Here is a 24,023-nt window from a genome sequence, read left to right as displayed (position 1 = left end):
TAACAACAAATTTGTATTAAAACGCGTAAATTATCAGCTAACTTTAAAAACAGTCAAAAACGACGACATCGTTTAGAACAACATACCGGTTATATTGACTAAATAAAACCAAGGGTCCCGGCTGAATTTAATAGTTTTTTGAAAACTATCGGTTTTTACGACCAAATATGTGTAGTCCCCTCGATGTCGTTATATTAGATTTTGACTGTACTATATGTTTTTACCATGAAAATCACACAAAAATCCGTTAACGCATAATATAATTTGTTTTTAACAATTTACTGAGTAATAAGATTTAAATTCCGCATTTCTTTCCGTCTATTAAATCACTTGAGGTGGACATATTGCGGTAGATTTGTTTAGCAATTCCGTCTAGGGGCAGTCCTTTAATTAAAAGCGGGTATTATAGCTGGAGAACTTAATGTACGTCCGGCGAAATGGCCTTTAATGCCACGCGTCAATTATACCCCAACGCACGTAGTGGAGGGAAATGCCTATTTTATTTGAGCGAGGGTTGATATCTTAGATGTCCGTTTACAAGTTTCTCGTTTAGTATATGTTTTCTCTAAGAAGGATTTAATGGAAAAAAATTGGAAATGCGAACAGATTTGTGGCAGCATAGCAAAATGACTCGATTAAAATTTTCAACAATTCTGTGGAGAAACTTTTCTATGTTAATTATATACTATTATTATTTTCTTTATTTCTACATCAATATGTATTTACAGTGTTTTAGTGGCGGGCGTGAGTTGTGTTGCATCGTACCTTTCCATTAATTTTTTAAGAGCAGTAATTGTGACACGTGTACTCAGATCTGAAGTCGAACCCTATAGATTGGTTTCATCATTGACTCAAGCATTTTTTATATATTAAAAAAATGTTCTTATGTAGCAGACGGCTGGAGGTATCCGAGTATTTTTTTTATTTATTCTTTGATCTCTAAGAAGGTTTTAATGGTTACTAAAATGAAAAGCGAACAGAGTGGTATAGCAAGGCAAAATGTTCCACGTGTTGTTCCAAAACATATTAAAGCAAAACGTTCTATACAGTTCAGTTTAACAATTGATACTTCATTTTAGCAATTTTTGATGTGAAACATCTATAGCCGCACGTAAAACCGATTTCTGGCGTGGCGACGCATGCCGTGGCGACGCGTCGCCACACTGTATGATATATACAGTCTAAATGCAGTAGTAAATTTCACATTAAAAATATTTAATGAATATAATGTTTATTCAACAAATAGTCATCGTTATCTGGAAAAAAATCGTAATATTTTATTTTATCATTATAACATATTTATTTCCTATCACAGTCTGTTCTTTTCTGCATATTACTTTTAAAAAAATAATATCGATGTTTCACATCTGCCAGGCGTCCCGTGACGGCTCACATTTTTTTTGATAACATATATAAGTTAAGGTTACCAAGCTCTCAGCTACGACAACCGATATAAATTTCCACCATACCACTACAGGTGCTTCCATTAATATCACTTAGCATTCTACATTAGAATTTTATAGAACTCTTAGGTAATTTTAAACAAATCATTCCATTGCGAAAAACTGGCAAAGAAAAGAAAAGCTGACATAATTAACTGTTGAATATAAAAAAGATTTGTTCTGGTTGTTAATTTGCTGTAGGAAGTGAAGAGCGATCGTCACGTCGCCTTAACGAGCACCCTTACTTAACATTGTAACGTGAAAAAATTCCTCTTGTCTCAGAGGATTCCTTTAGCAATTAACTGATTTCAAGGAAAATTAGGGCACATCGAAACGACATCCATTTTAGAACTAATTCCAAATACATTCATTTTTTATTGGACGCAATGTATTTGGTTTTCATTGCAAGATACCAATCAACGGAAAGTTCTCGATTAGTTTAATAAACAATGTGTCCGAATTTTGTTTTTTTTTTAATTATTTTTTTATGTAAACGTACAGGAGGCTGTTTGATGTTAAATACCCAAGCACCTGCATTGCTCGAAAGTGCGTTGACGGCCTTTCAATTGGTTCTCTTTTTTTGAAGACCTTAAGAGGTTCGGAGGCTACAGTGGTGGTGCGCGGCAAAAAAACTTAGTAGCCAATTGTAGTTTGATCATGCGTGAAGTGGAGATGCACACAGATACCGTAGAAGAAGATTATTTGGAAATGTGTTTAAATGTAAGTGAGAAATGTATCTGAATAAAGGCTACTATAATTATTATATGTCCGTTTCATCATTTTCATCATTGTTTGTACAATAGAAGTGAGATGAAAAATGACTTGATTTTGTGGAAAAACCTTGATATGTTAAATATATTTTTTTTTCTACACAAATGTATTTACAGTGTACATTAGCAGTTTATTGGCGGGCGAGAGTTGTGTTGCATGGACCTGGTTAGAGCTTCTTAATCCTCATATTATTTTAAGATGAGCATATCATTTCTATAACATATTTACATTACTATCTAATAGTCCTCATTTTAACACGTGGTATGTTTGAGAGAACTAATAAAATAAACGTAGTAACCTTCTATACAATTTGATTTAGCAGTTTGAACCTAACTTGAAAGCCTCTAAAGGAATCACAATAAAACATAAACCTCCAAAGATTTTGACGAAATCAGAACACATTTTTCGCAAACTCAGCGGATACGAGTTCCCCGAAACCGATCCGAAGATAATAATTGTCGGTTTGCTTCCGTGGAATCCTATTGCGAAAACTGCTTTGTCGGCACATCAATGCCTTTTGTCTTGACACTCGTGCCACATCCATTGTTCTGTTTAGAAACCTTGATATCGACACATGCGATTTTGAATCGGCCAAGCGGGCCGTTGGATGATTCAATTAGATTCCCAAATATATGTATCGCTGCTTAGACTATTTGCTTCTTCAGTTACGATTTAATATATTTTAAACATGCCTTACAGCTAATCCATAAAATGTGATAAATATAGAGCAAGATAGAAATTAACTTTAAATATAAAGGAGATCGAAGAGCTGGCAGCTACCTCGGACAAAGAATCAGTCTAGCTATTCAAAAGGAGAACGCTGCCAGTATCTTCGGAACCTTGCCTCTTTTAATAATATATTTTAAGGTCTGTTTATGTTTTGGATGTGTTAATGAAATTATAAAATAGGATGATTTATTTACTGAGAGCTTATGTATCACCTGAAAATATTATTAAAAAAAAGATTTTTATAAAATTATAAACAGCATTTGTTATCTATTAATCTTTTAAATAATTATATTACCCCCCATACACTTAAGCCGCTCTACTAAGAGTCGAGAAAACTATTAAGCTGCGAGAGTAAGTGGGGAATGAGAGCTCGTTGACACTGGACTATGCAAATCGAATACACAGCAAAAAGCTTGACGAGGAACATTTGTAAGCATTCTGACTTGCACCTTAAGACATTGGGCGTATTTGACGCATATCAACACTGCTTGGTACTCTTTCCTCAATAGAGCTGGTCATGTAGCATGCTCGAACTCACCGTACATCTTGCCCTCGTCCGATAGAATGATCTTCCGTCTTCCACAAGGTGGGTATATCGCCAGTGCCTCTTGGAAGCTCTGCTCGATATCTGGACTCCATACTCCCTCCGCATCTGCCGCTGACATATCCTGGAAAATTAAATATATATTTTAGAAACTCGGTATCGTAAGTTAATCCAACTCCTTGATACGACGGGATCAAGACAAACAGAATTAAACCTTTTGACTAAAAAGGAAAGAGAAATAAAATGTAGTCTAGTGAATAGTGTCAAAAAATTGTCGATCACTAAGACTGTTTAACATTATCTTAGTTTCATATGTATGCATGTAATTATCGTGTTCCATGTGTGTATTTTTACCGTCGTTCTACGTGTTTCAATTGTTTTTGTAGTAATTGTACATGTATAGTTTAGCACGCCTTCTTAAATTTAATTACTGCCCTCACAGTGGAAGAGGGATCGTTTGAAGGCGATAATGCCAGTTGATCTCATTTTTATTTAATTATCTTTAATTGCTTGCAGTGTAAATAAATAAAAAGTTTACAGCCTGTTTCTTCAGGTGGATATAATTTGCTTAGGGAAATCCACTTCGGAGATTTTTGCTTCTCAACTCTGTATGACGTGTGAGATAGAGACTTTCACATGGTCCGGATAAGTTCAAAATAAGCTATATATTACTTATTTGTAGGATAAACAATATTTTTGCGTTTCACGACTGTCAGATAGCGCTATTTGTCATGAAATGCGAAGTATCTTATTCGGAACTTTTATCTTTCGATTAATTTATGTGTTGCATAGCTATTTGGCACTTTATCCATACATTGTGAAACAGGCCCCAAGAATGATATTTCATATTTCACGGTTTAAATTAATTAAAATCAATATTTTACATTCAATTTGCATGCGAATACTAGTTCTCACTAACTGGTTAAGTTCAAGGTTTTGAAAGGAAACAACAAGAACACAGTACGAAATTACAAAATCGTTACAAATGAATCAACATTGTAATTTGCATGCATTAAGTCAACATTACATAATACACAGCACCGTAATATAGATGAATACTAAAGAAATCATTGCATTATTATAAATGGGGAAAAAATTTCAGCGTTGTATTTTTTTTTTTTTGGAATGTGGTTTCCAGCCTTCAGGACGCCCCATTTACACCCCTCTTTAAGCTGGAAGTAATTTCTCCCAGGGATGATACCCGGTGACGGTTTCACAGTTCGCCAGTTCGCAAAAGAAAATGCCTTTTGGAACGGACCGTGTGTCTTCCTGCCATTAAGGTGATGCGGATGAAATTTTGCGTTGATACGTCTCGTACGGTGAAACAAGGCAGAGACAGATAGCCAAAGAACTAGAACGATCTCTAGTTCTTCTTGCCCGCTCTACGCCCTTGACTTGCGAACTGGTAGTACTTGTCATAAATGTAGGTACTTGTTTACCTATATGAATAAAGATATTTTGATTTTTTGATTTAGTACACTTTGAGTACGTATAGAGATGCAATGTGTCGTAGAAAGAATAAAGGATCGGCTAGTAATACAATGTCAATACGACCAGTCCTTCGCTGAATTTGGTCAAAAGGAAGAAGCTGGCCATCGACCACCTGATGTTACAGGCTTAAAGCCAAGCCAAGACATCAAGTATTTTGCAATACAAGGTTTTTCGCTTTATATGATTAGTATAAATAATTAATTCATTAAGAAACGTTTCTCATATTTATTATTAAAGTGAAACTAAAGTAATAATAACCAAATTGTCGACAGCTATTTGTGGTTAATAGTACGTTTTAAACTATTTTGCAAGCCCCAATCAATTTGATATGGAAAATAATTTTGGCTAAGGACAAGAACTATAAATAACTTGCCGTAATGTTAAATTACAAAATGTATGTAAAAAATAATTACAGAAAAATCTAGGTCATCTAGATAAATTAAAAACGACCATGCCAATCAGGTTCAGATGTTTAAAATATTTTAGCCAATTATTATTTCATATTGCAAGTGCCAAAAAACAAGCAATTAATTAAAATAATTAATGTTATGAATAAAATAATTCGAATAGCTTTAAATAAATATTCTGTAGATTTTCGTAATTGTATAACTTGTTTTACGGATGCCTTAAATACAAATATGGGAATGTCAAAGACACATTGGCGACATAAATAACTTTCTTCAGTAAGTAGCTTTCCAACGATGCTTTCTCCAGGAATCAAACTTAGGATCTCCGGGTTCTACTGCGTTGCCAAGTAAACCGTATACATACCGTATAATATTAAATCCGATTAGAACTCCACGTTTTTGTTTGGTAAGAAATATTACACAATTTCTTCATACATTATAGTGTAAATGTACGTAGGTAAATATCTAGTATCTAATATCTAGAGATTCACATCCAGTATGTACATAAATTAATTCTCGTTTAATACTCTTAGTTACACAAGATCCAATACAAATAATAAATATTGTTATTTAATACTTAATATTACTTAGTTAATTATTTCATACTTAATAATACGTTGTTAATTATTTAATACTTAATAATGTTTTTTAATCTTTGTTTTGTACAGTCTTTGAAACTTCTAGAGAAAATATTTTAAATACACCAACCAGTCAGTTAAATATTTAGGTAGTCTTGCTAAAACTGTGTTTACAACAAGTGTTTCGTGCGTTGAGTCCAATCAGTTAATACATACAACAACAAATTAAAGGTCAACTATCACAACGTTACAAGAAGCTTTCATCGGAAAACTCCAATTTCATATAACCTTCAGCCAGATTGGTTTAAAAATAACTATGGAAATTCCCTTACGTTATTTCGTTATACATTAAACAGATGTTATGAACTATTCATGTACCAGTGAATAAAACATATTTATTACATCTTTTAATAGCATATTATAACTTTTAAGTAGTATAACATTTAGTCTATGAAAAGAGATTTATACATTTGACCACAGGATATTTTTATTTTTAAATGACCATACAATAAATTTAAAGATATACAAAACTTGGTCATCCATATCTTCAAGCTCTTTTTACTAGTATATACAGTCATCGCTATGGTTTTTCTATTTAAACATATTGTATGAAAATAAAAATAATATGTATATATATATATATATATATGTATTTTACTTGAATGTTGTCATCTGAATTCTCTATGTCAATTGACTTTCTCTTACTCATGTTGTAAAGATCTTTATTTTGGTTTTAATTCATTATGTTTACACTCATGTTATTAAATACATTATTTATATTATACATTTAATAAGTTATGTGTTTGGCTAACGTTGAAATCAAACTTTGTTACGTAAAATAATTTGAAACAGAATATACATCTGCGTTTAGTATTGTCCTTGATAGTGTTTAATATTAATATAATAATTATTTTACATCAATAATCAGTTATATCTCTAATAAATAAACTATAAAAACTAAGAAGAGAATTTAAATTAATACTCTTCCCTTTTTATTATAACAGGAGGCAAATGGGCAGGTGCCTCACCTGATGTTAATTGATAGAACTCACATTGCGATCTTGCCAATGCGTTGCCGGCCTTTTAAACTTGTTACCGTAATTTCTTGTAAATTTAGGTTTAATAGATGTTATTGAGCGTTTCTCATCTTATGATAATAGATCATATTTTCCTGAACAGTATACCTACCACGAATTGCTTCTATTTCGTGTTAACTGCGTCATTTAAATTAACGAGCTCTATTCGGAAGGGAATAAAAATAACACTTCTGCTGGCGTCTGAACAAAATACAGTGATTCAACATTACTTAGAATCACTCGGCACTCGATACCATATTGCGTTTATGAACTGAATAACATCCCGTAAATAAGATTTGAAACTAATAAACAACTTGCTATTGTATGACGTGTATGTAGTATTAAACTTTAAAAAAGTATTTATGTCACTTTAATCAAGGATGGAGTTTTTACTTGTTCTTTATAATAAATAAATAAATAGCCTTTACTGACAATCTTGTAAGTTACATTTTATCTTATTTCTACATTAAATACAGTTAGTTAAAGCTAAAGTCTGCAAATACAGGGGTCTAGGCTCTGAATATGATTTTGTCCCATTCGGTGTCGAGGCCCTTGGTCTGTGGGGTCCTAGCCCGTTAAGGCTTTTTAGGGAATTATCAAAAAGGTTAGTCGACATCACAGGAGAACGAAGAGCTGGCAGCTACCTCGCACAAAGAATTAGTCTAGCTATTCAAAGGGGGAACGCTGCCAGTATCTTCGGAAAAACCTTGCCTTAAGGGACTCCTTTTAATAATATTTTTTAATAATTAAATTTTAAGGTTAGTTATTAGATATATTTTTATGTATTATGTTATTTGTTTTGAGTTGAATTGTTAGTCACATACATATATGTATTTTTACCTTTTCATCGTCGCTGGCATCTCCGACGTCGAGGTGCTTGGCGTCGGCGCCGCCCGAGCCATTGGTATCGGGCGCGCCGGCCGCCGCGCTCCACGGGGACGCAATGGTGCCGGCCGCGAGCGCGCCGCTCGCTGCAACAGAAAAAATTACATTAATAAAACCAATTCTTAAAAGGTCGGCAACGCACTCGCGAGCCCTCTGGCATTGAGAGTGTCCATGGGCGGCGGTATCACTTAACATCAGGTGAGCCTCCTGCCCGTTTGCCCCCGGTTCTATAAAAAAAAAATGACCAAATTAAGTGCCTATCAACTTTATTTCCTACTGTCAACTTTGAAACTTGGACTGCTCCGGTTTTAACCTGATTTAAATTAATCATAAACTTTCGAAATGTAGCGCACGTGCCTTCAAGTCTAAATATAGAATCATACTCAAGTTTATGCAATTCCAATAATATACAGATTAAAAGTCGGACATGAAAAATATTTTACATAGTCAAGATCTTTGACAGATGTATGATGAAATAAATTTATTATTTATTTATTCATGTTCACCACAACAGGTCTACAGTATGTTTACAAGCTATCTATTCTAGCAAATTATTTTTAGCAAAACTGATGTTTACATATATTGTCCTACGTCGTAGAAGATTTTATAAAATTATTAGTAGATTTCTAATAATAACATAATACATATGTATGATGTTGTAGACTTAATAAATATAATTAAATTCTAAAAAAATCATGACAATTACGGTGAACATAATTTTACAAAGACATATAAATATCATATAATTTAATGTTAAGCCATTAATCAAACACTAATAATGTAACGACGTAGTCAAAAGTAATAACAGTAGTTCTCTATTGACGTCAAACTCTGTTTACAAATTCGGAAGCACATTGTAAACTTCGTAGCGTATTGTGGCATACTAATAATAGTAAATGTTGCTGAAAGTGCAGTAGCATTGTTAAGATATTAAAAAATCGTATAGGAAAACATTTTTACGGTTATATGTACGGTTCATGGGCATGTTTTAAATAATAGAATATACATTCACGCGCAATAGATTATAAGCTAATTCATTGGTACAATTAAATACTAGACTCGTTTGGCTATAGTCTGAAACTCAAAAAATATCTTTATTCATATAGGTAAACATGTACACTTATGAACGTCAAAAAAAAAACAAATTCAAATAATTGTCAAGGGCGTAGAGCGGGTAAGAAGAACTGGCAAGAAACTTTCCGCCACTCTTTACAATCGCCAAGTTTTTAATACAAATTGTTTGAACTGGAGCAAATCAATCCCAAGGATTAGGATCATTTAAGTATTCGTCCCATTTATAAAAGGCTTTATTAATTAATTTACTTTTAACAAGGGCTTTGAATTTATTTACTGATAGTTCTCTAATTTTGCTTGGGAGTTTGTTGTAAAAACGAATACAATTTTTATATAAGGAGTGGTTTATCTTCTGGAGCCTGGTTGGTCGCACTCAAATTAGTTCTATTACGCGTATTATACTGAGAATATACTCTCGGAATATACTTCGACGATTTAGGTAATCGCGACGCTTACAATACTAAGAAAACCTACGTGAGCAAAATGTACCGACTTACACAATGTAAGCCTTTAACTGCTGCCGTAAACAAAAGAGGAAAATTTAATAATAGGAAGCATTTATCTTTAGTACAAAACCAGTTGATCTTTACAAACATTGTCCAATATAGCTTTAATCATTTAAATAACACCAAGACATTTAATTGGAACGATATCAAATCTTAATGTAAATCTATATATCAAAGGTACAGGTCATTTACAGTTTTTCCAGACTTTTATTACCGGCAATAAACCAAGAAAACGCTCAAGGATATCCATTCGAAATTTTCATAATACCAAATAAATAAGCTTCGTAATAAGAACCCTGGAGGTCGTAGGAATTCTTGAAATTTTCATATTTACCGTTACAAACATGCAGGTAAGAAATGTTAACAATATAAATATAATATCAAAACGAAGAATTTCGTTATGAAGATCGGATCGGCGAAGAGAGTAAAAGTATGCAGTCTCGCGACGAGCTGCGCCGTGTCCCACTCGTAAGATAAATTTTCCTGTATATTTTAGATTTATTTTTCGTCTTTATAAAGGTATGAAAATATATTTATAAGAAATTAAAATTCTTATATTTAGCATGAGCTCTGAACTTCGAATTGAAAGCCCTGATAACAAAATACATAACACTGCAAGACAACTTATGTGAACGAAAAATTTATTATTATTATTCAATTAACTTAAAAATTGCTAATCAAATACCTTTGTTAAGATTTTATTAGTCGCTTTATATTATGATATATTAATTGATTCAGAAAACGTAAAACAGTACTATAATTCATATTAAACTTTGTAGTAGATTAAACTTACAAACATTCAAGTTCACCCTGCTGCTATTAATAATTCAAATGTCATGTGGATGACAATTTTTTTTATTTAATGACAATATTTATTCTAAAGTATTAATTTATAAATCAATCATATTTCTCACGGTATTGACGGAACAACTCAAAACATTGTCGATTGCTCATGTTTTATTGCTTTTATAAATTATTGTTAGAGTTATACAATTATAACCATTTATGGTATAGTTTATTCATTGAATCAATGTGCATTTATGGAAATGCATTAATTGCTTTGTTAACTACATTGCAACTGGGCCTTTGACAGGAAATTTATTTAATATAAACCATGGACTGTTTTAGATAAATGTTTGAAAAATATATGAAATCGGACCACGCGTTGAATCAAAAGTGTAAATCTTAGATTTTAATTAATACACCTACAGTATATAAGTTAAAAAATTGTATTTTCATAGTACAGGTATGTTACTTGTTTTGTTGTTAGCAGTAAAAACTAATTAATATGACAAAAATAAAATTTTATAAGATAAATTAATTTAAATAAAAATATGTTTATTACAAAAAATTACAACTGTTGTCATTGCTTCCCAGTAAGATACATACGTCCAACTTTAAAGATTTACTTTGCTGAATTTTTACGTAAAGTAATTAATTTATCTATTCACACTTTGTTGCAAATAACACAATACATAAAAAATACAAGGGATGCAACGGGCGGCCTAATCTAATCGCTAACAAACGAACTCTTCCAGGCAACCCTAATTTATCTTATATAATCTCAACTTTTGATAACGGTTTGAACACAGGTTCTAGTAGTTTCTGTAAATAAATAGTGTCTGAATCCAGTGAAATGCAATTATTACAGCATACAAAGGCAAGTTATGAGACTTATAAGCTCGAGTGCGTTCAATTAGTACAATCGAGAGAGTAATTCGTGAACGCGGCTGACAAAGGGCGCTGCAATAATTAAAATAATAAAGCATCGTCCCCCTCATTGCTGAATGCTGATATGACAAGTGTCCCCAATAAGGGTAGCCGGTTTGAGCCCTTATAAATTTTATTTAGATGAAATTAATTTAATTACATATATTTATTATTGGTGAGCAACTATTGATGTGACCACCATTATGACATTATATACGAGTTTTAAGAGATCATTTGTTTTGACTTAACCAATTTCAAACACTACGTTATCCCAGAGTAAAACAGGCTATGGCAAACAAATTTTTGAGTCGTTCATATTTATACAAATATAAAACTTTAGATAACAGGAAGATTTGTTAGGAATTTAATTGTCATTAAAATATGAAGTGTCGGTTGTTCTTGTGATTTGTCATTTGAGATTTCAATAAATTACTTTTTATAAAGTATTTAATACTACGTAGGACATATTTCAAAAATTCTCTTTACAAAATTTTAATTTTAAAAATAGGATTTTGTATAAGGTATTTCCCCCTTCTCTCTCTCAATTGGTCTCAATCGCTCTCTTTGCTCGTTTCGACAAAATCGCTGCACAGCTTCGTGACGCTAATATTATTAATTATTATTATTATTGCGTTTCACCCGTAAAAAATTTACCCTGATGCGTCTAAAGAAGTTTCACATTAAAAAGTTTCGCTTTGTGAAGGGCAGGCCTATTTTTTTATTTGGTCCATTTTAGGACGTAGGCCTCCTCCAACTACACTGGTCTTTCTTGAGCCAACCTCATTGATGTCGTCAGTCCACCTAGTCTTGTAAATAACATATTAAGGTTTTTTATTGACTACAATTTATATAGTTATTATTTATATAGACATTATGCATATTATAAAAACGTCAAACTATGTAGAAGTGCAATGGACTTATAAGCCAAAAAACAATGGATGAACGTAAATAAAACAGCATTATGTTATCATATCAGTGTCAGTTCAAGCTAATCATGGAATTAATTCGATTAGTAGTGTCTAAGACGTCATAGCTTCATTCCATTAATAACCTGTGTATCAAGGATTCTTTGAGATTGCAGTTAAATGGACACTTGAGCGTTGAAATAGCGGGGGCGGAGCAAATAGCTCGCTATAACTCAGATGGTAATATTGTCAATAATGTTCATTTAAGCCTGCAACGAAAAGTGAAATCAAGAGTAAAATAGCCATCACTAACACTGGGTTTTTTAATATTGCCTTCTGGGGTATGGCAGTGTTTTTCGATGCTCGGTGCTTTACTGACATACAATCTTAACAAAATCTGTGCCACACTGAATTCTACAGATCACAAAGAAAATAAATTTCGTGCTAACATTGTATCTGTTACATTTCATATTTATTTATAAGTCGAACAACGTGAATGCATACAATTTTACACACATATACATCTATTAAAACATTAGCAAGCCAGCAAGGAAAAAAAAATAAACAAGCAACGACATTAAAATAAATATAACCATAAACTTCATCGAATTCATACTAATCTGGAATAAGTATGTGTTTAATAAAACTATATAGTATAGATCTTATTGTTTATGACACGTGTCTATGACTACTGAACATAGTATCCAATACAAAATTAAGTAATATCAATCCTATGATACTATAGTAATGTCTTAACAGTGTTTCGTATTAAGTATATGGAGTTTATAAAGTGATGAAACGTTTAAGTTGGTATCGTCGAAATGCCAACTAAACGTACCTTTGACCGAGCTAAAGTGCCACTCCCTTAGTCCTTAGTTATAGGTATATAGACTTCAGTAAATGTTAGTATCGTTGACTTAAACAAAAGCCTTACTTCAGATACTGCAAACACATGTTCCATTTCAAACATCCGTGCTTTAGTATCTGTATGCTTTTTGTTGCCAGTCTCTATTTCCTTGTATTTATTTATTTATTAAAACTTCGTTGCATTACGAATTTTAATATATATTTAAGTAATTCTAGACGCATTCACTACATCAATTACGTCATCAATTGTTATATTTGAAGACGTATATACAAAGATAACATTAAATTTATTTTTTAATAATTAAAAGAATATTTCTAATTTGGACCATCTGGCATTTGTACATGTCGTGCCTTTTAGCCTGTTTGCCCCTTGCATTTGGATTCACGATTTACCCAACCGTACCAAAACCGAATATTTCCACCAGATTAATGGTTTTCTGATGCAAATAGGATTAAATAAATTCAAATTAAACTTATTATCACAGTTCGTGGAATCTTAGGAATTTTTTACACCTATTGTTATGAAAAATTACTGCCCCTTATTGCGTATAGATTGATAAGCTGAAAAAGCGTTACGAACACACGCGATAGCCTAAACGGCACTAAATTACCGGAATAATTCCGTACTTTGGTATTAAATGCATTCCACTAAATCGCGTGTTTCAAACGAAGGACGTATGTGCTTTTAATACACTTAAAAATCGCTACAATTCTAGCTTTTTGTTTGCATGCACTATAACTGTCCTTTAATTGACCAAAAGACTTGTAGACGTGATTAATCATTCTATTAAAATTTGTGCATTTTATATGTTACTTACATAAAATAAACTTATTTCGTTGGTAGCCCATAGATATCTTCTATACTATGTGTACAAAATGTGTTCTATACTATGTGTATAAAATTCAGTAGTTAATAGCCTTTTCAAGGTATAAAATCTGTGAGGTTGGCAAAGTATTAATATCGTCCTTTAAAACACGATATTAAAATATCTGTTTTGTCACACTAGAAACTGTAATTTTTTCCATATAATTTTTTATTTAAACTTGCACGCTAGCGTTTCATTTATCATATATTAGAAAAAGTACAATACATGCATTTTCCTAACTAAATGATTTGGATATAAATAAATTAAAAAAATTGTACTACACTAAAGTAAAAAATAATGTAACAATGACACCCACACATCAAATCTTCCGTTTTATAGAGACTATTTACTCATACTTACAGTTCTACCTCAGGGGTCAATACTCGTACAGGTATTATAGTATAGTTTCATAAACCGCGTTGTAAAGCGCACTATTAAAAAGTCGGTGAACTTATAGTTAAAACAAAACACCTTGTTAAGGGCAAAACAAATAATACTCTACATGTATTACAATAATTACGTGTTGTTCGTTGACATTAAAGGTTGTGGTTTGTGGTGGTCACTGCCACACAATGAAGGCTGGTGTAAATATAAAATGATAATAGGCGCTAATTTATTGACTAGTATAAAAATGTTTTTGCATACTGGTTTTAAAAATATAACTGTGGAGGTAAAAATATGAAATAAGTTTGCTTATTTAGTAAAGTGTGACGAATGTAAATCTATTAAAAACAATCATTGATAATTGTGGAAACCCTAAGCTAAATCCTACTTTTGTTAACGTTATGAAGTAAACTAAAATGAAATGAATGAAATCCAGTATTTATTTCATTTAATTTTATTACAATCCTAAAAAACTTTAAATGATATTTGTATATGGAAAGGATTTTAGCCTTAAGATTTGGTCCGGTATTAACAATGTCCACTGATCATGTTTTCAATGAATAGCTGACATAAAAGGAGTTGCAGGTGCGTTTCCTTTCATTTTGGCAAAGTGGTTGGGTAAGTTATACCAAATTCTTATCATAATATGTGAAGACATATCAAATATTCAATTTGGTAAAAATAAATACTTCTTAATTAGAGATATCAATATATAAATTAAAGTAATCAGATAGGTTTCCGTCGACTAAAAATATAAATTGTACATTTTATATCCTATCCTACCTACCTAACATGCGTTGAATACCTATTTTGACTGCATAGTAACTGTCGAAGTAGCTATCAGAGTTACGACGGACGAGTACTTAGGATGGTCATCAGTACATTAAATCGGGTAGATATTAATATAAATAATTATAATAAATCATTCAACTTTGTTGCGCCACCGAATTGTTTTAACTGGTTTAAAATCACGCTCTCCTTTATTAAATAAAGAAATTTTATTTGTTAAACTTGTCTGACCATAATTATAATCGTAAACACCTAGTGTTTTTAATTGTAAAACCAAATTTGGTAGAAGGCCGACGTAACACAAAAATGTAACGAAAATGGACCAAGGTTTTAACTTTTACATACTAGGTATCCTATACAAATATTTTTGAAGGATTCAATGTTAATAAACACCATTGTAAGTTATTAATCGTTAAAGGGTATGATTATGACTCCTAAGATATTACGCAAATCTATTGAATTTTTCCTCTTAACTCTTTTATTTAGTTCATTTCTGTGTCAAGAGAAGAATTTGCCTTGTAGCTTCTACGTGTGACTCTCATCTCTGGAACGTTTCGAACAGCTGTGCACCAATTGACTTCCTGTCTTTGTGTACTGTCAACAGTGGCTCGTACGATGGAGTGGAACATCGTGAGGAAACCGGAATGTGTACCAAAGAAATCTACGACATATGTCATCACCTACTTACCTATTAGAAGAAAAAAAAAGATCACGAAATAAATACATAAATCTCAGACCCACGTTGAAGCTTGTAGCGCCAATTGTATAATACGTGTCGGACTTCTGTAGTATAAAATAGTATCTGCAGATTCGAGCTTTATATCTGTGTACCATGCCAGGCGTTGCAGAATCCGTCTAGAGAACATTATTATTACACTAAAAAAGTTACTTTATGGGGTTGCATTCCCCTATCAGATTAACAACCAATCATGGTTTGTATGTATTTTGTTACCCCAAGTTGCATGGAAGTTCAAATATTTCTTTAGCTCCACATCTTAATCGTGGTTTTTGTCCTCTTAAAAAATACTTAAGGTATATTAACAATGTAATATGGTAATCTGTCCTTCTTTGACGGTCATGTTTCCCCGAGTCTACAATACCATGCAAGAGCAAAGTACTTTTTACCACGTGTCCCGACAAATCAAATCATTTATTCCAATTAGACCACCCAAAATGGCACATTTGAACGCTAAATAGCTTTATATTTTAGTTATCCCTTCCAAAAGGTAGTTTCGTGTGGAGAAGAATGGGCGAGAAACTACGTAATAGTTAAATAATTATACGTAAAGACAATATACTACTAGAATAAAACTATTATACAGGTCTATTATTGTATTGCTAGTATTAATGTTCCTCACATATTTACAAATATCGAATCCGTATTATACATTAAAGAGTAATAAAAAAAAATTAAACAGTGTGTAAAAAATTAAAAAAATAGTTTGTAGTATTATAAAACAAAAATATATAAATTAGATCAGCAAGCAATTGATTTTGTCACGGCTCAGTGACTGTCCTATGAAGCAGGACCAGCATATTTCCAAGCATTGAAGCGCTTTTTATAAGGGGTATTTGTGCAGGGCAAATTCAACCCCTCAGTGCATTAACAAAAATGGCCAATACCAGGGGGGAAATGTAGAAATAATACACGTATGGTGGGTGGTCACCTGTCCTGCGCACCAAAGTATGTTAATTAATTTTCGGTTGACCGTTCAACGCTCGAATCGGCCCTGCGGTTTGCCCACGCTTTCATATAACAAAGGGCCGCTTAATGTTTACTAATAACTAGATTGTTAGGAATACATCATTTTAATCATGCTTATATCAGTGTTAAATCTTATGTACAACTGTTTATCGTTCTAATAATAAAGTGTTACAAAAGAATATTATAATGAATAACGAATTAAACATTTTATTGGTATATACTGTTTTTCAGTAAAGTTGACAATAAAAAAAGTAAAAAGTTTTATATGCCTATGTTTGGACTGGAGCAAATAAATCCCAAGGATAAGGATCACTGAAGTATTCGTCACATATATAAAAAGCTTTATTGATTTATTTACTTTTAACGAGGGCTTTGAATTTAATCAGTAAGTATTCTCTAATTTCGCTTGGGAGTTTGATGTAAAAACGAATTTTAAAGACGGTAGTGATGGTAGTTGACGATGAAAATACGTAATAAATACCGTTGAACTAAAATAACAGCTAAAAGCAAATCAATAACGCACGTGACTTGAATAGGAACCCCACTCTATTCATTATTCAACGGCATAACTGTTCGGTCTACTCGATAATATGGCGATCTAATTCTCTTAGTATCCAATATGTTCGAGAAAACGCCCCCGGCTAGGAAGGGGTTGTTTCAATCATTTAAAAATCAATGTAGCTTTTAAATGCATTTCAGATATCGGATATGATATTTATCCTCTCGAAAGACTTTATTACACGATGTTAGGATATCACATTTAAAAAGCTTTATTAGTATGTTGATAATAAAGAAATTGGGAAAATATAAGTTGGTAAGTTTTGTTGTATTTCACAAAAAGCAAGCAACTTAAACTATAAAAAATAAACTATTTTTGAAGTAAGTAAAATGTAAATGCAAGTTTCTATTTATGGTAGTTACATCAGAATATGTTTAATTACAACGAAAGCGTATCAAACCAATCACTTAACAAATGTATTAAAAATACATACAATTTGGATTCGACTTTTTCACTTTCATCTCAAACAATTGACTAAAAACAACACATTAACATATATGTAACAAAATACTATAACGCCGATATACACAAAAGTTCTAATGAATAGTTATAAAAGTTGAAAAAATATATGTATGAAAAATTTAATAAACCCGTACCTGACTGCAAAATTGTTAATTACATTTCATTACCAGTATTGTGATGTTTAGGAAAGCAGAATTGTTTTTATTGACACCTTAATGCCTGAGAATTTCAACCAATTTGTATTCTATATAAATAATAATTAATCGCAAAATAACGGCAAAACTCGACGACGACTGAAGGTTTTAATGGAGAAAAGTATTAGGAAAAACCATAGGCATAGATAAAAAATATTAAGGCGAAATGGTTTGCGGACGTAGCTTGTTAAAAAAACCTACTATCATTTCAAATATCACATAACAGTTGCATCTGCATTCGTTAGAAGCGTGCTTACAAAGATGTTTATCTGTGTGAATGTTTACTAACTGGTAACAATACCGTACTATGGCCCACCACACAATACGTACGCACGTGTATCGAGAATTGAACGTCAGCGAGATATCAATAACATAATGAGCTGTAAAGAGTTATATTATCCTTGTTTGATGATACTTTACCATTATACTATTATGTTATTTTCAAAATAAATTTACGAGATATATGGGTATGGTAGGATACGTAAGAAAGGCTCTTACTTAGAGGACTATTCGTGCAATCTATAATTTTAAATGTAGGCAATCTCTGAGATAAATTAACGGAAATTTACATACCCTCCCCTGGCAGTATATTCATTAAAATATTATATATGTATACAAAAATAGTGATGAGTTTACTAGAATAGAATATACGCACAATGTTGGTACTTGGAATAAAATGAGGCTGCAGTTTTCCTGTACACGACTACCTAAAAATAGTAATTCTTTTTTGGGAAAACGGATAATCTATTATAGTAAAATCCCAGAGGCTATTTTATATCTGCCTTTTAATAAATTTAAGAAATATATCAAAGAAAAGCTGTGTAAAAAGGCTTATTATAAAGTTAACGATTATCTAGTTGATAAAAAGGCCTGGGACTGGTGCTAGACGCTACTTTTAAATCTCAGACTGACACTGTCAGTGTTCTTGGTGCTTACAATAAATAATTTTACTATCTACCAACATCTTATAAAAACCCAACCAAAATTCATTTATTTATACCTTGCATTATTAATAATAATAACAAAGTGTTTTCTTGTTTTATTGCTAGGTAATATCTTAATAGTACATAGTTTAATTAAGCCTAGAACTGTATTTTCTAGATACTAGTATATAGTGTATATGTTGTATTAAGACATTTCAATATATTAAATTGGCCTGCATCACTTCAAATATTATAATGGTTATTTACTGGCAATACTTAAATTCATTATAGCGATGCTTATACCGGGCAAGAAAAGTATATGGCACTACCAGAATAAGTAAGTTGTAGTATAGGGGCATGTGTCGACGCCAATCTTGACATGACATGTATAACAACTCAACCTTTTAAATCTTTCGTCTCTTCGTTATAAAGATACATAAGTGTTATTATGAATTCTATGAATACTAGCCAAGTCTTCGACTGTCATGGGTTTAAATCCTGATTGTGCATCACCTTTCTGATTAATTAGTTTCTTGTATCTTTGTCTCAAAATAACTAAAACTATTAAGAAAATAACAAAATGTTCATGTTTCGTAACTGTCAAACATTTAATGTTCACAGGGTAAACTCTCCCATAAAATTAAAGAACGTCTTTAAATATAGGTTGCCTTCTCCATCTACACGACACTGGCGACGTACCTTGTGCCCAGTTGACACGAAATTAAAGCCATAAAAAAAAACACTTTTATCAATATTTGGTTAAGATGTTTATCTCAGATAGTCAAAAATGGATTGAGATAGGTTATTGGGTTTGGGCGTAAATCCACATATTCCGGTTGTACGTGCACGTGTGAATGGCGGACGTGATTAAAAATGCGGTTCCTTTAAACCCATTCTAATGAGCCATTAGAGAAATCCGATCCCTATCGCTTCCCTATTTTTTGTGGACACTGCCAATTTTTCTAACGATAATCATGGGAGCGTCTGACTCACGGCTACTCATGCCAAGACGACAAAGCTGAATCTAATATTGATATGCAAAAAGCGACCCAATGTCTCCGAGCGAAAGTCTAGAAACGTGTGCTCTCAACCTAGAGAATGAATCATACATTCAGCTGCGAATTCAAACTCGGATTGCACTTCTATAGTCGACTCGACTTACCAACGTAATAAACAATACTCATATAGCATACATTTTCACACGCTTCACTTTTTGAATTTAAAAATCGAACTCTAAAAACACTTTGCGCTAAATCGAAGCGATCGAGTTCCAATAGACCAAATCGAGTGTAACAAAGTGAATTTTATGAGATTGGTCAATGACCGATTGAAAGATACAAAAAGTAGAGCCTTGAATTTCAAACGCGCGATTATTAACAATTTCAGCTATTTCGTATTGGAGATTCGTGTAGTAATACAATTTAAAAAAGGAAATATTATCTTCAGTCAATTGTTTTATATATTATAAGATCTGATTCCGAGAACTACTCGACGTTTACACAGTATTTGAAATCTGTTTTCATATTATATTGATTCATTACCAGACGTTCGTCGTATGTATAGAACCCGCTACTGGTTAAGAAATTAAAAAAATATATGAATAACGAAATGTATGATGTTATCAGCATGATGGTCTGCAGGTACTTTGTATCTAATACAAAAGATTGTTGGTCCACGATTTTTTATAATAATTATTTATTTCTTGATGTATTGAGACCTGCATTAGGAGGCTGTGACTACCCAAAATTGAAATTAGAACGATACATCACTATGAAATGGAAGAATGGAATGAACACATGGAGTGGAGGCTAGGGCATCGAGCCCGGGTTTACCCGGGCCGTAAAAACCCGGGTTTTCCCGGTTCTGAGGATTACAAAAAAAACCGGGTTTCAATTTTTAAAACTCGGGTTTTCGGGTTTTTCGGTTTTTTTTTATACTTTTGTTTTTGTTGTTTATTAAGTTTAAAGCACTTTGAATGCAATAATAAGTAAATTGAATAAAAATTCGCTTTAATAAATTATTATTTATGACACAAAAAGTAGCTTCCTTGCTACGTTCCTACCCATAAACAAGATATGCAAGTTAAATGCGCGTCCATCTCAGGACATGAGAGGGGTGAACTGTGGAGCAGTTGAGAGGGGAGGGTGTATCGTTGCGCGGGTGATGAATACCGGCACCATTTGAGACTGATGCCAACCCAAGTATGCAGGTTATGGTGTCTCATATGGCTGCAGTTGATGGAATTTCTCTTAGAACGTTCTCAAAATCACAAGATTTAAAGTACCTTTCTGAAAAGACCGGCAACAAATTACCGCCACATAATTTTCAAAGACTTTGATAAAAGGAAGCTAGAAATAATAAACGAGATAAAAATTATACTGTCAGATGAAAAGAAGTTTTCGATATCATTCGATGAATGGACATCTATGAAAAATAGAAGATATATAGGGATCACTTTACTTTCACCAAATTTTGCAAGGGATAGCAGTTTTCGAAATCTAGGTCTCATACGCATTCACGGGTTCATGAATGCTTACAATTGATTGAGGCCAAAAGATCGAAATGCTCGAAAAAACCGGTCTACCCGGGTTTTGATTACTCTTAGACCCGAAAACCCGGGTTTTCAGAATTGAACCGAGTTTCGATGCCCTAGTGGAGGCCCAGCCTGAATACTAAAAATAATTTATAGGACATCATTCACAGTGATTGATCATAGAATCTATTAATAACCGATTCAAGCAATAACAGGAATTCTGATTAGCTTAAAGGAATAAACACACAAACGTGCGCGGATTGATAAATTAAACGATATCAAATTTTAGAAGAAATATGAAAGAAAACCTGTGCTGTGTGTAATGTTTAGAATAAAGTATTGGTCTGAAAATATGAAACTTTAACAATACATGAAACGAAAGATTTAGACTAGGAAAATTGGGACAATTATGTGAAATGACAAATATTTAAGAAACAAAAAATACGTTATAATTTTTTGACAATGATAAAAAAGATAATGTTACTATTAAAAACACCTATATATGTTTAATAAGAGCAATGGTGGCCTAGTGGCTACAGCGTGTAAGTCTCGTAGTAGTAGGTCGTAGTTTCGATGCTCGGCTGTGAACCAATGGTAACCTCCTTTCTTTGTCCGGCTTGTTTTACACTCAAAAGTCGACGGCGTGTTAGACGCAGGAGGCTGATCTTACTTTTTCATCATTTTTCGTAACAGATACAGAAATCTGAGACTTAGGGTCTAGCGCCACTTCTTTTTATACTTACAAAATTAAAAAAAATAAACCATCCCTTTTATAAAAGCAAACCATTAAATTAAAAGCAAATTAAATAGAAGAATAGCCTGCCTAGCAATAGTATAGCCTTTTATCAACTAGATAATCGTTAACTTTATAGTAAGCCTTTTTACACAGCTTTTCTTTAATACATTTCTTAAATTGTAGAGCAGAGAAAAAAGAGCCTTTATTAAAGAAGAGTTTAAATTTTCACAAAAACGAATCACTTCAACAAAACAATATACAGCGAATGAAATATTTTATGCATACAGTACATCAGAGTATTTTGTAAAACGGATGTAGAGATCAGTTTGGTAAATGGAGGCGACAGCGCGAAACAGTACACAGATAAGAACCACCGACTACTTACCACGCTGTTATGTTCGTATTCCAGAACGTGTAACACAATAACAATATCAAAACCTGTCAAATAATTATTTGGCTAGTTAGGCTTTTTTAATAACGAAAGATGTTGTGAACCCCTGACGGAATCGCAGCTCCTATGTTGTGGATGACCAGACAACAGCTCTTAGCCCTAGTACATTTTGTAGCGCTAAAAGACATCAACCATTTCGGAACATGCAGTGTATTCAGTTTCTGTGTTTAAATGTTTTATACAAAAATGTATTCGCTGCTTCCGTACTTAGACAAATGTAGGTTCTTGAATCAGAATTAAACTTACATCATTAAATTCATATTTATTATTTACGCAATTACTATTACATTTCGGTAATATATAATTCTAAAATCAACATAGGCTCAATGAAATTTAAAACAAACTGAGCGTAACGCGTACAGCGTGAAATCTTTCACAAATAAAAAGTCATTAACATGAAATTAAGCAAGCTATAAAACACTAATTAACTCTTACATACAGAGTTACTGAACAGTAGAAACATCTCGAATTGTTACGGTGGACGAGCGTGACGTAAACGATACGATAGCGGAGCACCACGCTACACTACATTGGCTATCTAGGTCCGGTCTTTTCCCAATGAATATTGGTAATTGATCGATAATTACACGTTTTTTTGTCAAAGACGTTGATCTTTTCACAACACCTTTCTAGAAGAGGCAAAGGTATAGAAAAAATATAGTTAACGGATAAATGAAATAAGTAATTCCACTACTCTCCTATATGACCTTAGTGTCGTTCTAATTTTAAAAACTCTTCTATTAAAAAATATTATTTTTTGATTGTAAAGTCGTCGGCCTGAATGATACAGCAAAAGCCTATTTTTTAAATAACATAATTAAAACTTTATAATTTATATACATCATAATGTTCAACCTGCAGATAGAAGATCTCGATATTCAAGACTACAACTTGCAACACAAGACTTACATTCATAAAACTCCTTAAGCATTCATTGCATAAATATGTATAGAATTCCAAAAACTCGACCCATTGAATATTTGAACTTTAATATTCCTGTGTCGTTGTCACTACGTGATCTGAACCCTTTCCTCGTGGTTCAATATCACACTGTGCCTCAAAAACAATGAATTCATGACCAACTTCCAGCGAGAATCAACCGACAGAATACTGAACACTTTTAATGAAAGTAAATGATACTCAATGAAATTTTGATACACCTTTTATATATTTGATATCGATACAAACAAATGATTATTTGGACACCGTTTGAAATAATCAACGCTGGCTTCGCCGTATTCTGGGCATTTACTGGCCTGAAAAGTTCTCTAACGAGCAGTTTAACCGAATTTCGAAACCGCGATCATTCAGCAGATCAAGCGACGCAAATGGAATTGGATAGGCTATACACTCCCAATCATAATCCCAAGAAGGCGCTTAATTAGAATCCGCAAGGAAGCCCGTCCAGTTGCAGACGAGGCAAAGAGATCCGGAAA

General features: G+C 32.6%; 1 protein-coding gene across 4 annotated transcripts in view; it reads right to left on the bottom strand.

Annotated features, from left to right (window-relative positions):
* Nucleotides 1–24,023, bottom strand: part of LOC111001221 (transcriptional enhancer factor TEF-1) — a 71,643-nt gene that overhangs the window by 11,520 nt on the left and 36,100 nt on the right. For all 4 annotated transcript variants that reach the window (XM_045631883.1, XM_045631881.1, XM_045631880.1 and 1 more), the window contains 2 exons: nucleotides 7,879–8,009; nucleotides 3,481–3,610 (listed from right to left, as the gene is read on the bottom strand). In XM_045631883.1, the coding sequence (XP_045487839.1) occupies nucleotides 3,481–3,607 (127 nt within the window). In that variant the 5' untranslated portion in view covers nucleotides 3,608–3,610; nucleotides 7,879–8,009. The remainder of the gene's footprint in view (nucleotides 1–3,480; nucleotides 3,611–7,878; nucleotides 8,010–24,023) is intronic.

Source organism: Pieris rapae, chromosome 17, assembly GCF_905147795.1.
Source record: "Pieris rapae chromosome 17, ilPieRapa1.1, whole genome shotgun sequence".
In the NCBI taxonomy this organism is placed as follows: Eukaryota; Metazoa; Arthropoda; class Insecta; order Lepidoptera; family Pieridae; genus Pieris; species Pieris rapae.
The sequence above is the reverse complement of the archived record's forward strand: the minus strand, read 5'-3'. Positions and strand labels throughout refer to the sequence as shown.